At 39.4% G+C, this 15,773-nt stretch overlaps 1 protein-coding gene across 1 annotated transcript in view; it reads left to right on the forward strand.

Annotated features, from left to right (window-relative positions):
• Positions 1-914: 914 nt before the first annotated feature.
• The window catches only part of LOC6577758 (semaphorin-1A), a 66,270-nt gene continuing 51,411 nt past the window's right edge, over positions 915-15,773 (forward strand). Inside the window, 1 exon segment of the mRNA XM_044010610.1 lies at positions 915-1,180. Within this exon segment, the coding sequence (XP_043866545.1) occupies positions 930-1,180 (251 nt within the window). The 5' untranslated portion in view covers positions 915-929.

The following is a 15,773-nucleotide window of genomic DNA, read 5'->3' on the forward strand; positions in this document are numbered from 1 at the left end:
CAATAACAAGCTGTCGGTTGGTATCGACTGCATAATACTCATTCGCAGTTTACAAACAGCTGAATTTTGTTCTGGTAAAAGTTGATTTTTGTAGTTGCCACACCTCCAAGAGGTATATAAATTCCATTTGGATATATGAATACAGCTCTATAATTAAAATACATAAATATATGCACTATTTCATAAATATCGCTGCTGCATTAAGACTTTCTTACCAAACCAAGCACTTGACATATTCTGTGAATTGCTTATTTACTCAGAGCTCGAGAGATTTGTGTGACAGCTAAGAATTAAAGTTTAGCTTGGAAGATATAGTCGTGACACCTTTGCCGTTAAGTTTGGCTCAGTCTCATTGCCATTAGCAATTGCAACTCCAAGTGCAACTGCAACTGAAACTGAGCAGAGCGGAGCCATAACATTACACCTCGCCATCGTAATTACCGAGTACTAGTCCCTGGGAGATTTAAGTACTTGATGGCTTTTACCTAGTTTATCAGCCGGCAGTAGCTCAGTTTGTGGCAGCTGACAACTATCAGTGGTTGCTGCTCCTTCTCCCAGACGGCGCGGCCAAGTCCAACTAAATGCGAACAGCTAAAGTAAACAAATGACAAAAAACTTTGCTGCTCTTGTCCTGTTTTTGCTGCTAAACGCGCAATCCTTTGTGCCCGCATTGGCTGCCTTTTGTAGCTCCGGGTCCCTGCTCGGGCGCCATTTGCATATCAGCCAAGGAACAGGCGAGCCACTACAACTACAACCACGACTACGACTGCCGCCACTATAGAACTTCAGGCCCCGTCCCCTGCTCGTGGCAGCTGCATTGTTTTTCCGTGCCTTGGCGACGCCATTTTCAGCTCTTTAGCATTTCGCTTTTGCTTTAGCTTCAGCCCTGGCCAACCCTTAGCCTGGCTTTTTTTTTGTCGCATTTAACGATGCCTAATTGCCTAATTAGGCATTTGCAGCCAGATCCACCAACCCACCTCCCTCTCTCTCTCTCACACTCCCTCAATCTCACTCGTTCTTTGACCAACTTAAGCCATGTGCAAATATTAATATTTTTCTCTCTTTTTGTCAACTATTTTGCAGGTCCCGAAGATATACTGAAATTTCTGGGCAACGAGAGCGTCGTGGATCACTTCAAGCTCGTCACCAAGGATGGCAACAGCCTGCTCATCGGTGCCAGGTGAGTTTCTCTCACAGATTATTTACCATTTTCACGCCAGCTGGAAATCTAAGACGCGTTGCTGTGCACAAACGACGCCAATCCTGTAGAGGGTAGAGCCAGGCGTGTGCCAGGGTGCGGCACTCCAGTCCGGAATCGCATAGCGGCGGCGGAGGGGGCGGTGTCTGAGCCGCCTCGAGAGGCCTTTGCAACTGGCCGCCTACTTTTTCACTTTTAATTCAGCTTTGTGTTGAATTCCCACTATTGTTATTGCATTCGGGGTGTGGCGCAGAGCAAAGGAAACTTTACATTCTCCTTTGCTCCATTTTTCATTTGAAAAGCGCTCAGCCAGCAGGAGTCAAACGGCGCTGCGTACTCCTGCTGCGGCCGTATGCTGTGCTGTGCACTTTATGAGTTTTTTCCGCGTGCTTTTGTTGCTTTTCGAAATTGGTTTAGCGGCTGATTAAAGTTTTATAATTGCATTGTCGGAGTCTGAGTGAGAGTGTGACCATTTACGGTTAGTATTTCAAGTGTGCAATGCGAATCGATTAATAATCCGTGGCAAATTAAATGGGCTACAATCGGCTGAATCGAAAAGTTGAAGCTTGAAATTGTAAAGAATAAATTGGAAAACAATATTAACTCGATTGGTTTAGCCTTTACAGACCTAGGCCTAGAGGTTAGCATATGTATGTATTTTAATAACATATTTACGAAGATATTACGTATACGTATATATGAATACGATTTGCTATGTAGTCAAACATTTTTTATAATATATAAAATATATATATTTTATTGGTTTATATATTTTTTGTATTTAGCCTTATGTGAATTAAAAAAAAAAAAAAAAACATTTGTATAAAAAAAAAAAAAAAAAAAAAAAAAAAAAAAACCATAAAATATTTATAATTAAATGTATAGATAAAAAAATATATAAATAGAGAAAAATTGATTTTTCGCCGCATTTTGCTCCAATTTTCGTATGCTTTCTTCTCAATATTTTTATGAAAAAATATTTAAGCATTTAAAAAAATATTGAATTATTGTATTATATTTTATATCGATTTCGAAAGGCAACTAAATATTCTTAAAATACACAATTCACAAATTTAGGCCTTCAATCCGCTTTGCCAAGCAAACCGGCAAATTAACATGAATTTTATGCCATCCTAGCTCAAAGTAAGCAATGTCGAGCCATAATCATAATGCGAAACACACAAATATATGTTCATACACCACTTTCATCTCTAGTTAAATCTACAGATTTTCAAGTACATCAACATGCTGCCAGGAAATATGCTAATGACCTGCAGGCAAGACACTTTGCTTATATCAGCATCAGCTGAGCTGCGGCGCCCCAAATGCTCGACACATACACAAAGTATTCACGCTATTATGTGCTTATGCATGTGGTATTCAAAATCAATTACTTTAACAATTTAAACTTTTCTATAATGTGTTTTAGCTGTTACCTAGACGCTCGTTGCCAGCGGCAACACTTCGAAATATATATACAATATATATTTATAAGTTTCAACTCAGAGCGGGCAGAGCGTGCGAGGCAGTCAGCCGAGACTTGACAGGCAACAGTTGAAAGTTCAAAGTTGAAGCCTTTAACAAGTTACCCCCAAAAAGCTTTATTCCCTGCCGCCTTCTTCTCCCTAAACCCCCAACCCCATTTAGCCGACTTTCTGCCCAATGCCTGTAATGTCAACTTTTTCGTTGTGGGCCGATGTAAGCCTCGTTCTCAGCATTTGTTTAACATGTTTTAAATGAAACTCCGTAAATGCAGCGCAGAGTGCAAAATCCACATAAAGCAAACTTCAATTTACTTTTCGCACACATTGTATTTAATTTAAGTAGAAAATGCTGACTATATGAAAAGTTCGCAAGGGCACAAAGGACGGCACTAGACGACAGACTGGCTGGGCCGACTCTGCTGGGCTGGCTGTTGGAGTTGAAGTAGCTCTGCAAGTAAAAGTGGCATCGAGCCAGTTGGACCGGAGACATAGTCGCTGGCAGCAGCTAACGTGCGTGCTAACTTTGATTTTGCCGGGCCAAGAAAAGCAAGGCAAAACAAAGACGAAAAAGAAAGCAAAACCAAAACGTAAAACTTTGCAGCAGCAGGTGCCACGCAGATCTAAACGGGTTGACAGAGCTGGGCCACAGCGTGGGAGGATGCGTGGCGAGATGCTGCTCAAGTTGGGGCTCGAGTGGTTAACGTAAAGGGTCCATCGCCACAAGCAGCCAGATACAAACGATGTGAGTGGCGGTGCGGGTGATGCGAGCGGTGCTGCTGGCGGTACACAGTAAATTCTGACGTTGTGGCAAAAACCGCAAAGATGCTTGCTGCGAATGTTGCCCTGCCAGGTTTATTAGATGTGCGTCTCAGAGACAATAGATGGGGCGTCGCCCCCTTAGCTATCTCTGCCAAATGCAAATGGGCGCCAGCTGACACACATATTAAAATGTTGCATACTTGCCGGCGTTCGCCTGGCCTGCCCAGCCCCAGCAGACATAATAAACTTGTGTGTAGAGAGCTCGATGTGTGTGCTATGGCAAAAGGAGCCAAGGAATTTGTGCCGAAAGGAATGCGTGCAACTTGTAAGACAAGACGTCGGCACCCTCTGCTGCGATCCCGCCGCCAACCGCGCTTGCCCGGCCAGCCCAGACAGTGCAAAACTTTCAAAAATTGCAAATAGTTTTTGGTAATTTAATATTAACACGAGTTGGCAGTCCACTCGGGTTATGTACGATTCAGCTAACGCTATCGCACTTGCCCCAACTTTCTTTCTCTCTCTCTCTCTATCTCTCGCTCTCGATTGCACACGCTGTTCTGCACTCTCTGTCTCGCTCTGATTTCCTGTGTCCCTGTGGGTTTGGGTTTGTTGCGGCTTTTAGGAACCACACGCACAGATACATATATGCACATACACACACACACACACACACGCACGCAACAAACTGCCAAAAAATGAATTTCCAAAGGCGCTGTGGGAAAATGTTTGGTTTTTGCAATTAGTGCGGTTTGTGCCATCGTTTCATTAAATATTTTATGTGAACTTGGCCCAAACGGAATTACAGCAGCCGAGCTGCATATGGCCACAGCTTGTGGTTGAAACTCTTGGTGCAATATTTTGCTAAGGATATTACATATTATTAAGGCCAAATACATTGACACAATTAATGAAACGTGTTGGCTTCGTTATTGATTGAACCGCGCTTAAAAGCGTTTTGTAAATTGGAAAGGCTTTTGGGTTATTATGGTTTGTGTGTCGAAATTTAACTTTTGAATAGATGTTTGCCTGGGCTAAGCATCGGGGTAATTAAATCATAACACATTAGTCGTATTAATGATGGAAACTTGAAATACTTACTCACACTGTGGTTTGATATGTGGCCAATTTAATTATCCCCATACATAAATCCACAAATTGATTATTCATATCATCATATATGAGTACTGAATAATGAATAATGAAGTAAATTTATATATTTTTAAATCTCTTTTGTTAAATCATATTACAAATTACAAAATTAATTCTGTCTCCTCAGCAGAAAAATTTAAATGAAAGCACTTTTGTATACTTTTCTTTTAAAACATATAAGTAAATAATAAATATAATACATATACAGTAATTATTATTGCAGCAAATTATTTAAATAAATATAATTGCTAAATGTTTGCAAATAATATCCAGACTTAAAAATCTTCTTCCATTGAGGTTCCATACTTTTATTTTGGTTTGTACAAAAATACATAGAAGAAACAAGCATTTGCTATTCATTTAATTTACAAATATTTCTAAAAAAACATTACGTATATGTATATTCAATTAGATTCCCATCTTTATCTAAACCATTTATTTTGATTCAATTAGTCTCCATTGTTGTGAAGCAAAAATGGAATACATAAATTTCATATTGAAATTCTCGTTTCTAATTAATTTTTTTAAGCTAGCACACATGAGCTATATGTGAATAAATTCTACATTTTTGTCATGCTGCCAAATAGGTGTTTTATGCTAAACTGCTATTATATGCTTTTTACTACTAATTACTTTTATTTGCAATTCTCTAAGAGCAACAAAAAAGGTGATTCAAGCAAAGACAATTTACGACGCTCAACTAAAACATTCATGATTTTTTTTTTTTATACCCTGAACCCATTTTCAATGGGAAATCAGGGTATAATGGTTTTGTTAAAAGTATGTAACAGGCAGAAGGAGGCGTGGCAGACCCCACAAAGTATATATATTCTTGATCAGGGCGACGAGCTGAGTCGATTTGGCCCTGTCCGTCTGTCTGTCCGTCCGTCCGTCCGTCCGTCCGTCCGTATGTATGAACGCGTCGATTTCAGAAGATATAAGAGCTAGAGACTTGAAATTTTTTTTCCTAGGTCCGTGTATATCACGCGCATATCAAGTTTTTCTTTTTTATATCGATAACTACTCCCGATAATTTATTATCGATCAAAAACCTTATCGAAAGCTAGTTATTTAATTATACCTCCTACACCTTTAGAGCTAGAGCTGGCAAACTTTAAATGTAGACTTATATGTATTTTATATAATTTCGATTTTTGTTGTAATTTACCCCCCACCCTTATATCCACCCCCTCACCCTCACCTTTGTAAAAGGCGTATTTCAAGTACTAGAGACTTGTGCTTTGGAATGTACATACATTTGAACATTATGATTATGTTCTGAAAGTTTCATTAAGATTGCACGTCTAGAAATTAAATTATTCAACAAATAAATTTTTATAATGTTTCCCACTCTGCAGCGCAGCACAAGCGCAGTTGCTGCTTACTGCGCAGTTAGCAGAGCGCGTTCTAATACGTGGATGTGTATGTACGTGTGCCGAAAAGAAGTGCAGAGTGATTAGAATATCAGATTTGAGGGTTCAGGGTATCTCCCTAGTCGAGCAGTCTCGACTAGAGTCTTCTTACTTGTTTTTTTTTGTAAATTTAATTACATGCATAATTTCCGGCTAGCTTTTTTCGCCGGAAATGTGAAAAACGAACAAAAAATAACAAGTAAGAAGGCTCTAGTCGAGACTGCTCGACTAGGAGATACCCTGAACCCTCTAAGCTGATATTCTAATCATTCTGCACTTTTATGCACACATACATACACGTGCATCCACACGCTCGCATAAGCCTGCGCTCTGCTAACTGCGCAGTAAGCAGCGACTGTGCTTGGGCTGCGCTGCAGTGTGGGCAATATTATGAGAATTTATCTGTTGAATAATTTCTTTTGTAGACATAAGATCTTAATGAAACTTTCAGAGTGTAATCATATGATGAATATGTGTGTACATTCCAAAGCACAAGTCTCTAGTACTTGAAATGCGTTTTTTACAAATTTGGGGCGAAGGGGGCGTGGTATCCAAAATCTGTAAATTACAAAATCTTTGTATCGATTAACTTTATATACAACTTAAATTTGAACACTCCAGGTCTAAAAATGTTCAAATTAGGCTGAAAAAACAAAATAAATTTTTCGATTATTCTCGATAAAAAAGTTATCGGACGATTTATCGAAAAAATAAAGCAAACTCGTACTGCGTATGGTACTCACGAGTATGCATGCCAAATTTCAGCTCTCTAGCTCTTATAACTTCTGAGATCGACGCACTCATACGGACGGACGGACGGACGGACGGACGGACGGACGGACAGACGGACAGGGCTATATCGACTCAGCTCGTCGCGCTGATCAAGAATATATATACTTTGTGGGGTCTGCCACGCCTCCTTCTGCCCGTTACATACTTTTTCACAAAACCATTATACCCTGATTTCCCATTTTCAATGGGTTCAGGGTATAAAAATGAGAGAAAGAGGGAGTGAGAGTGAGAGAGGCAAATATTATGAGTAATGCAACAGCTAAAGGTTGAGCCTGGAAGCATAATGAGCTAGCAAAATGCAAACAGTACAGAAACGCAAGCAAGGCACAAAAATTAAGTGAGCGCCAAATATATACACACACACATACACACACAGCGACACACACGCATACAAATTAGTGTTTTAAAAAGAGCAAGTTTTGTTAGATGGAAAGGGCTGGACAGCAGCTGAAGCAGTCAGAGCTTGTCGGCTTTTTGCTGGCTGAGTTTTTGCACGCATGAACGCATTTGTATGCTGGCTTTGTCGTTGCCAGAGTTGCCACTTACGTGATTAATGGATTTTTAACAAGTTACACATTCCAAAAAGGAGCCCAACTAAACCCACACTCGCGCATACACACGCACACACACGCACAGACGCATGCCCACTTATCCAGAGAGAACGTCAAAGTAACCAAAGAACGGCAACTGCTACTGAAAGCCAAAAAGCGCTGCGTGTGTGTTTGTGTGCGCGAGTGTGTTGAGGGTAAGTGTTGCCACATGTGTGCGTAGGAGCTGTATTTTTGTGTTGGGTCCCTACTAAACTAGCATGACAGGGCGGAAATGCGAATGTGACACGCGTTTTGCATGTGAAACGTCATGAACAATGTAGAAAGCGAAAAAAAAAAAAACAACAAAAATAGAGTACAGAAATAAAAATGAAACCGAGCGAACGAACAAGTTACCCTCAGACAGAGCCCAACAGAACTGGCACGTATAAACACACACACACACAGTCATGGGTAACAGGTATATGTGTATATACACATACATATAGCTACCTGCCAATGGCAGACCCAAGCCTAGCATCCATATGCAAAGTCAAAGTGAATTCGTTAAGTTGCCAAAAGCAGGCAACTAGCTGTAAACGGATGGAGAAGAAAAAAAATGAGCCCGGCCACAAGATTCTCGAGGTAATCGAGAAAAAAACGCTAGGACGACATCACAGCAGCTCAAATCTGGGTTCACATTTTTTTCTGTGCTTTGAGCTCAATTTAATTATGCTCAAATTGATTGAATGCTTGACACACAATTGATACAAACGTTTGCTGGAGGATGTTACAGAAAAAAAAAATCCTAGAATTAAATAAAAATTCATATTTATCAAAATTATGAAAATATTGAAAAAAATCAAAAATTCAGTTTGGTGAAATAAAGCGTTAAGCTTTAAAACTTTAGCAAAAGTTGTTTTCTATTTATGCAAAGTGTATGAAGAGTGCGAAAGTTATTAAAACTTTTTCCACAACATTCTGAAGAGCGAAGCGAGTAAGGTATTAGCAATATAAATATAAAGTAGAACTATTAATATCAAAATTAAAATAAATGCATAATTCAAATTCGATGTTTTTGCAGGAGGGAACAAGTTTATGAAATAAGCAAAAAATTTAACAGACGTAAACTTTATAGAACATATAATTATAATTTCAACTTTAGCTAGAAAAGTTTTTCAATATCATGAGAAAAAACACTATTAAGATGAAGATAGTAGAAAAAGAGATATATAAAAATATAAATGTGTGTATATAAATATATGCAATTCGTGCATTCAAAAATATGAAACGCTCTCAAAATATTAAAAATTGAAAAATTAAAAAATTAATACAGTTAGTCAAGAATCATTGGCTTTTTTCAATTTTACTTTGCCTATTCAAAGAGAGTTGTACCTGTTAATTTATGCAAAGTAATTTCTATGCCTAAACACCTAACGATGGCAACATTATCCTCTATGCATTCCACTTATTAAGTAACATTTGGATAAGGATTCAACATTTCCTGGTGCCAACCGCCCAACTGTCACTTATGCAAATGAGCCTGAGGCATTTTCGCAGCTATTTCCCATGTCACCCATTTGACTATGCAGCTCGTTCCATTTTTCTTTTCTTCTTCCTTTTTTGTTCATTTGTTGACTGCCGAAATTGCATATGTGGCACGAGTTGGGCTCAAAGTCGTCTCGTTAATTTTCTGGCACTGGCAAATAATCGTAATTCAGCGCCAAATTTGTTATACACGGAATTTGCCGTTTGTGTTTATCGGATCCGTTTTTGGGGCCTGTCTCGGTGCCCTGAGCCCGGTGCCCGCCAGCCGAACGAGCGCTCAACATGAAAATTGGGTTAACACATTAGGTCGGGATATGTGCAGCAATGTCCTCGCTCATGTCCGTTGCGCTGTCGGCCTTGTCACAGTCGCCTGCCATCAGTTTCGCAATCGAATGAATGGCGACAAAGGCGGAAATAAAATTGCTAAACGAAAGACAGAGAGAGAGAGAGAGAGAGAGAGAGAGAGAGAGAGAGAGAGAGAGAGAGAGAGAGAGAGAGAGAGAGAGAGAGAAATAAAAAATACCAATTCAACGTTTGCCTAACGTGCCTCGCTTTCTCCTGCCTCACCTCTGAAGTGCTTTTTCCCCCATACTCTTTCTATTGGCATATGTCGGCCTATCTGTTTGCCTTGCTAACATCTTTCTCACAATGGTAAACCAAATGGAAAACCAACACCCGTTATGTTTGAAAAGATACAAATATTATATAAAATTGATTAAATATATGAAAAATCTTTTCGAAATTCATATGAAAATATTGAATTTTAATTTTAAAATATAAAATATTTGAAAATCATTCATATTAAATAAATATTTTTAAAATTGCAAAAATATGTTTGATCTTGAAAAGCTTTAAAAATCTATTTTCGCCCACTGTGCAATATTTTGGCAATTCAATTTTTGTATGCAATTCTGCTTTGGGGCTTTTCAGGCACAGTGCAAATTCGTTTACACACACACACACGCACACACATACGTCCTCTCGAGGGTGTTGCGTCGTGTGTCCATCTTTTATTTCATTTCGTTCTTTGCCTTTGTGCAACAATCATTTTTGCACCGCAAATTCATTTCCGTTTGCGCTCGTTTCGGTATGTGGGTGTGAGCAAATATATATATGTATGTGTGTGTGTGTGTGTATACAACAATCGCCCGCTAATTTCGTGCGATTTATACGATACGAGTGGTGCAACAGCGTTGCATACTTTTTGGGTCTAGCGGCTTGCCCGAAATGAATTTTCATGGCAATTTTATCAAGGCGCAACGCGTCGCCGCCCCTTTACCTATTTGCCTGCGGCTAGCCGTGTTGCGCATAGCGCTGATTTGAATCTGCGGCACAGCGCAGAGCAGCGCACATAGCGCTTGATTGAAGATTGCAGATTGAATTGTGAAACAAATGTCCTTGCATGTGCTGCCCCACTCGTACTTGGGCTGGCCAACAATGCCCCGACGCGTCGTGCAAGAGGCTGCCATTGTTGGCTGCTTGACTGTGCATTGTTTGGCCGCTATTCAGGCTGATGGTCTGACTGGAGTGGGTGGGGGGTGCCGTGAGAGAATGCTGCAATTTGAGTCGCAAAAAATTATGTGGACAAGTGCGCTGATTCTAAGGCACAATGCACTATGGGGAATTTTGCCGTTTTTCGGGTATTTAGTCATTTTTGCGAAGTATGAAAATTTATAATTTTTTTATGTTAACATCTTAATAAAACTCCAAACTTTAAGGTACTGTACCCAAAATGTTGAATAACAGTCCACTGTTAAGCCTAACAGCTGTTAAAGTCAGCTGTTATCTTCGAAAAGCATTTGCCTTCAGCTTACAATTTGTGTTAGCCGATTTTCAAATCATCGTTATTCAATGACCAGACATTATTTTTGAGAAATTTAAAAAGGATATGAATTTTTAGGGCTTCTACTATGCGTTGGCTTAAAAACCAATTGATGTTTGAACTTATTTTAATCATTTATTGTATAATTAGCAAATGTTGTCAAATTTCATTTCTTGTAAATAAAATTAAACTTTGCAAAGACATATAAAACAGCCACCAGGGCGCACCAGTGTAATTCCAATTGCATGTTATAGGTAATCAATTGGGATCTTAGTGCCTTTGTCTCAATGTGCACTTTTGCGCACAACCGGCGCAAATCAATTTTTAGCAGGTGACTATGAGCTGACCTGTGTGATATTTGGCTCAATGAAAAAGGCAACTCTAACCAAGAAATAGTAATTGTGATTTTGAAACTAAATAAGACTAATATTGATTCAACTTATAAATGATATTAAAAAAGCAAAAGCCGCTTTTTTGCCAAAATATAAATTACAAATGGAAGAAATGCAGCAGGAACAAAAACTAGCTGACAACTATGAATGACTGCCTATGACAGCAAATGTTTATAAAAATAATTGTTCATTTGAGGCAGATTATGGAAAGTACTGTTCATCCTGTAGGCTTTTTGGTAAGGAAGCGTCTGATTTGCCCAACCAGGTCTATAAATCAGACTAATTTCATCATGCATGAGAGCATGAGAGCAGAATCCATAATTTCGCTGATGGTTTTTAACAATGGATACATCTGATCAGATTATTTCTTCGGCAAATCTTTAGAAAAGAGTTTGAAAGCATAAAGGTCGCTGTCTAATGAAGTTGTACGTATTGTATTATGTAAAGTTGAAGGCACAATTAAATCAGTTGAAGAACCCGAATTTTTTAGCGGATCAATATTTCTGGCTGATTTGGAACTCGAAACTGAAGAAAACTAATTTCGATTTTATGAAAGTTCGATTGTTTTCAATTAAAATTATTATTTTAAAGTATGAACAAGCAAAATTCTTAAAAAAAAAAAAAGTTTTTAATACAAAATTTTAATAAATTTTTTTTGGGTGGGCGGTGACACGCCCATTTTTCTAAAATATATTTCTGATGGTATACATATTAATAATACAAAAACCGGATCAAAAAATCTGGCTTAGTTTTTAAGTTATTAATTAATACCCGATAATTTGGATTTTTCCCCATAGTGCAATGGAGCCAGCAATGATGTCAGCGGGTAATTGGAAATACATATATAAGACTGCAAAAAGGATTTTCTAGCAGTTCTAATATCAAGCAGAGATCAGAGTGAAATATATCTCTTCATACACATATACATGAATAAATATGTATTTCAGTAAATCGCTCAGCAACAATATGGAAATTGGCCAAGGCTACTCTAACCTAATTAGATCTAACGATAAATAATTCTAGCCTGAAGCAAAAGACAAAGCACAATTTCCTTTGTTCTTTTATGCAAAATATAATTTTTTTTCTCTCTTTTTCTGTTTTTGTCATTTCTGAGACGACGCCTATAAATTGTGCCTGCTCCTTGAGGCACTGGGATCAGAGCCAGAGAGCCATGGCTTCATAGGCTTCATTGCTATAATTAATATTGCATTCATTAGTGAAATTGAATTGGCTCGTCGAACAGGCGTTGTTTGGAGCCGGAGCAAATGTCTGCTTAAAATATGCAAGCAGCTCGTAACCGACAAAATCAAACTGCAAATATGTTGGAGCCCCTTTGATGCGACTAAAAGCTCTCAAATGCTGACAAATTGGAAATGAGTGACCTGTTGGTAATATTTTATGTAGCCGCTGCATCTGGGGCCCCATTCGGAGAGCGGATGCGGAATGGGTAATTGGCCTCACTCTCTGGAGTGCGCAGCACTTGGACTTTAATCATGCTTATGACTTGCTAGCTGTAGCTGGGTTTGAGGCTCCAACCAAATGCAATTCGCTTTGTCATGTGGTCCAGGAGATTGGGTGTGTGTGTGTGTGTGTGTGTGGAAGAGATCCTACCGAATGGAGCCAATGGTGACATGGCCAGAGGTGAGCCCTAGCATGTTTGCCATGGCAAATGTCTGATATGTAGCTCCAACTGCTATTGCTGCCATTGCACCTGCATCTATTTCTGCACCGTGTATGGGCTCGGCTGGACCTGCTGACCTCCTTCCTCTTGCTCTGACTGTAGCTCGTACTCTGCCTCTGCCTCATCTCTCAATGCCATTCACATTTTGCTTTTTTGGCATTTGACAGTTTGGACATTTTCTGCTTGCTTTGAGTGCTGACTGGGGAGCAGCCGGGCAGCGCTAAATCAAATGGTCTGAGGCCGAGCAGTCACAAAAGAAAAACGTCGGTCAATAACATGAAACTCGAACCGTCAATTCGATGCATGCCAAAACACAAGAACCGACAAACGAGGGATGCACTAGCCAGCGCCAATGTCTGCCAATGGGAATGCCAATGAATGCCAGAGAGCAGACCCTTTGCTCGACTAATAAATGCCCTCAAAAACTTGCAAATTTAAAACAGTTTATTTAGTTGAATATTTTAGCAAAATAATCGGCTCTTGAGCATTTCAGAGAGTTTAGCAAAAATATTTTGTTTTGCATGCATAGCTTTGTCCAAATGTCCCTATACACCAGAGATAGACAGCCTGAATGCTGTGATGGTAAAAGGAAATGAAAGGAATTGTGGAAATGGAAAATGGGAATTGCTAACGCAGGAGCTGCCTGCTATGCTTCGATAATTTTTGCATGGGCTGCAATTGAACACATATGTAATTCAATATGGGAAACGCACATAAGCTGAGAAAAAAGAAGGCACATCGGAGACAGACAGAGAGAGAGAGAGAGAGAGAGAGAGATAGAAAGGAGGAAGGAGGAAGGAGGAAGGGTAACTTGCTAGCGAATGGCGGCGACAGCATCAAATTTTAACTTTGTCCAGCTGCCAAGCAACGCTCACACACATAGACACACACACACACACATATATATGTGTTATATATATATATATATATATATATATATATAGAATGGGAAAACTTATGAGGCGTTGCCAAATTTGCTTGATTTGCTTAGCTTTTGGCTATACAGTAAAGCCATTTACCGTTATGTCAGAAGAATACCGCCTCGACAGCACGTCGACGGCTCTGCTGCAGCGGCTGTCATGAATGCAACTCAAACGTGGCTGTTGGCAGGAGTCGAAGGGAATTTGGCAGAGCAAACTTCCTCCAGCAACAAAAGCTGTCAATTGCCCGACCAGAGTCAACTTCTTTTCATGCCTCAAGTGTGCAAGCAATGGATACCGAACCGGGTGCATGGATGCAGAATGCACGATCTGCAGAAGGCAAAATCGGAATATGCCCTGCAGGCAGCTACATATCACTGCAGATGCTATTGCTGCTGCTCCTGCTGCTCCTGCTGCTCCTGCTGCTGTGCCAACTGCAAGTGCTGCCAAAGTAGCGCAAAGTTTGATGACGTGTGACATTGAAAGTTGACTGGCAATGACAGAGTAGGCAAGCAGGTTGGCTGACTATGGCCTGGCGGCTGGAATTGGCATTGAATAGGCTGTGAACGATTCGCTGAGCAGCCCACCCATGAATCTCAATTGAAAAGCACCGCAATTTATTCAATATGTAATGCTGGAATACAGGATTGATGATAATATTAATGTTGAGAGTAATGTTAATTAGAAATAATTAGAAACAATGATAATTAAAATGACAATGACAATGACAATGTATATGATAATGACAATGACTTTGGCAATGACAATGACAATGACTTTGACAATAAATATTACAATATTTATAACTTTCTAAAATAAAAGTTATACAAATCATTAGTTCACTTAACCTTGTCTTGTCCCCCACCTATAAACGTCTTCACTGTAGATTGTTTTCTGATTAAAATGACGCATTCTATTAATTTATATTCAATGTATTCAAAGTACATGGAACTGACATTATTGAATAAATCACTTGTATTTATTTACTGTCAAACTTAGACAATTCCCTTTCGCATCTGGCCTTGATGGGGGTTATAATTTAATACACAATCAAGTATTACGCTGCTGCATAACAAATAAATTATGAGCATTATTCAAAGAGCGCTAATGATGCTCAAATTTCGCAGCAAAACCGTCAACAAACAAATAATATGCCATTTTTTCATTGGCTAAAAATATGACAATGCCATAGGAGCAAGTAGCAAAAAAATAGAAAAATAAAAAAAAAAAAAACGGTTTGATAAATACGCATATCAAAATTAATCAGATCGGATGGTTATGCATAAAAAAGTATACGTTAATTTATATTCATCATATTTACATGCCATGTACAGCCGCAGCAGCGGGAGTTGGGGCCGCCTTCGAGGGTAATAAATATGTGGACCTATGTTAAAATCTCTGGCTGGCGTTGCGTAATAAATTTCACATTTTATTGGCCACACGCGAGAGGTTAGCGAGAACTTGGCATAAAGATGGGTGCGAGCTGGTAATGATGAGAAAATGCGTCGCTACGCAACGACTGGATACATTTTGGGTTCGTCGAGCTATCTATACATAGCCAAGGTCACTTCAATGTGCATGTGTGTGGGTGTGGATGTGTTTTGGTCTTTTTCTTTCCATTCAATTGCCGTTCGCCTAAGGGCAGCTCTGCGGCAACGCGTCGTATGAGCAATTTGCATGTTTCAGTGGAGTCTAGACGGCAAAAGCAAAAGGCTGGGGCTGGGGCATAAATGCGAGCTGCTGCTTCGGCTGCTGTTGCTTTGTGTGGCTCGGATTTGTCTATTTTATACTTTTTGTGGGTCAAGCCACAAAATGGCGGCAACGGCAGCAGCGATGCCAGCGATGATTTTATTTCTTTCTCGTGTTTTGTTTCGACGTTGCCAGGGTTTCTCAATCTATTTTATGGCCGCGTCACATTCGCATTGTCATGCTAGATGCTGTTGGTGCTGCTGCTGTTGTTTTTTTTTTGTTTTTTTTTTGCAATTTTAACGTCTTTGAAAGGCCGTCAACCACAATGCCGTTATTTATGTGCATGCGGCTTTTGTTTTGTTGCTTTTCGAAATATTTGAAAAGGGTTCTCGATGCTCAG

This window comes from Drosophila mojavensis, unplaced genomic scaffold, assembly GCF_018153725.1.
Source record: "Drosophila mojavensis isolate 15081-1352.22 unplaced genomic scaffold, ASM1815372v1 contig_122, whole genome shotgun sequence".
Taxonomy (NCBI): Eukaryota; Metazoa; Arthropoda; class Insecta; order Diptera; family Drosophilidae; genus Drosophila; species Drosophila mojavensis.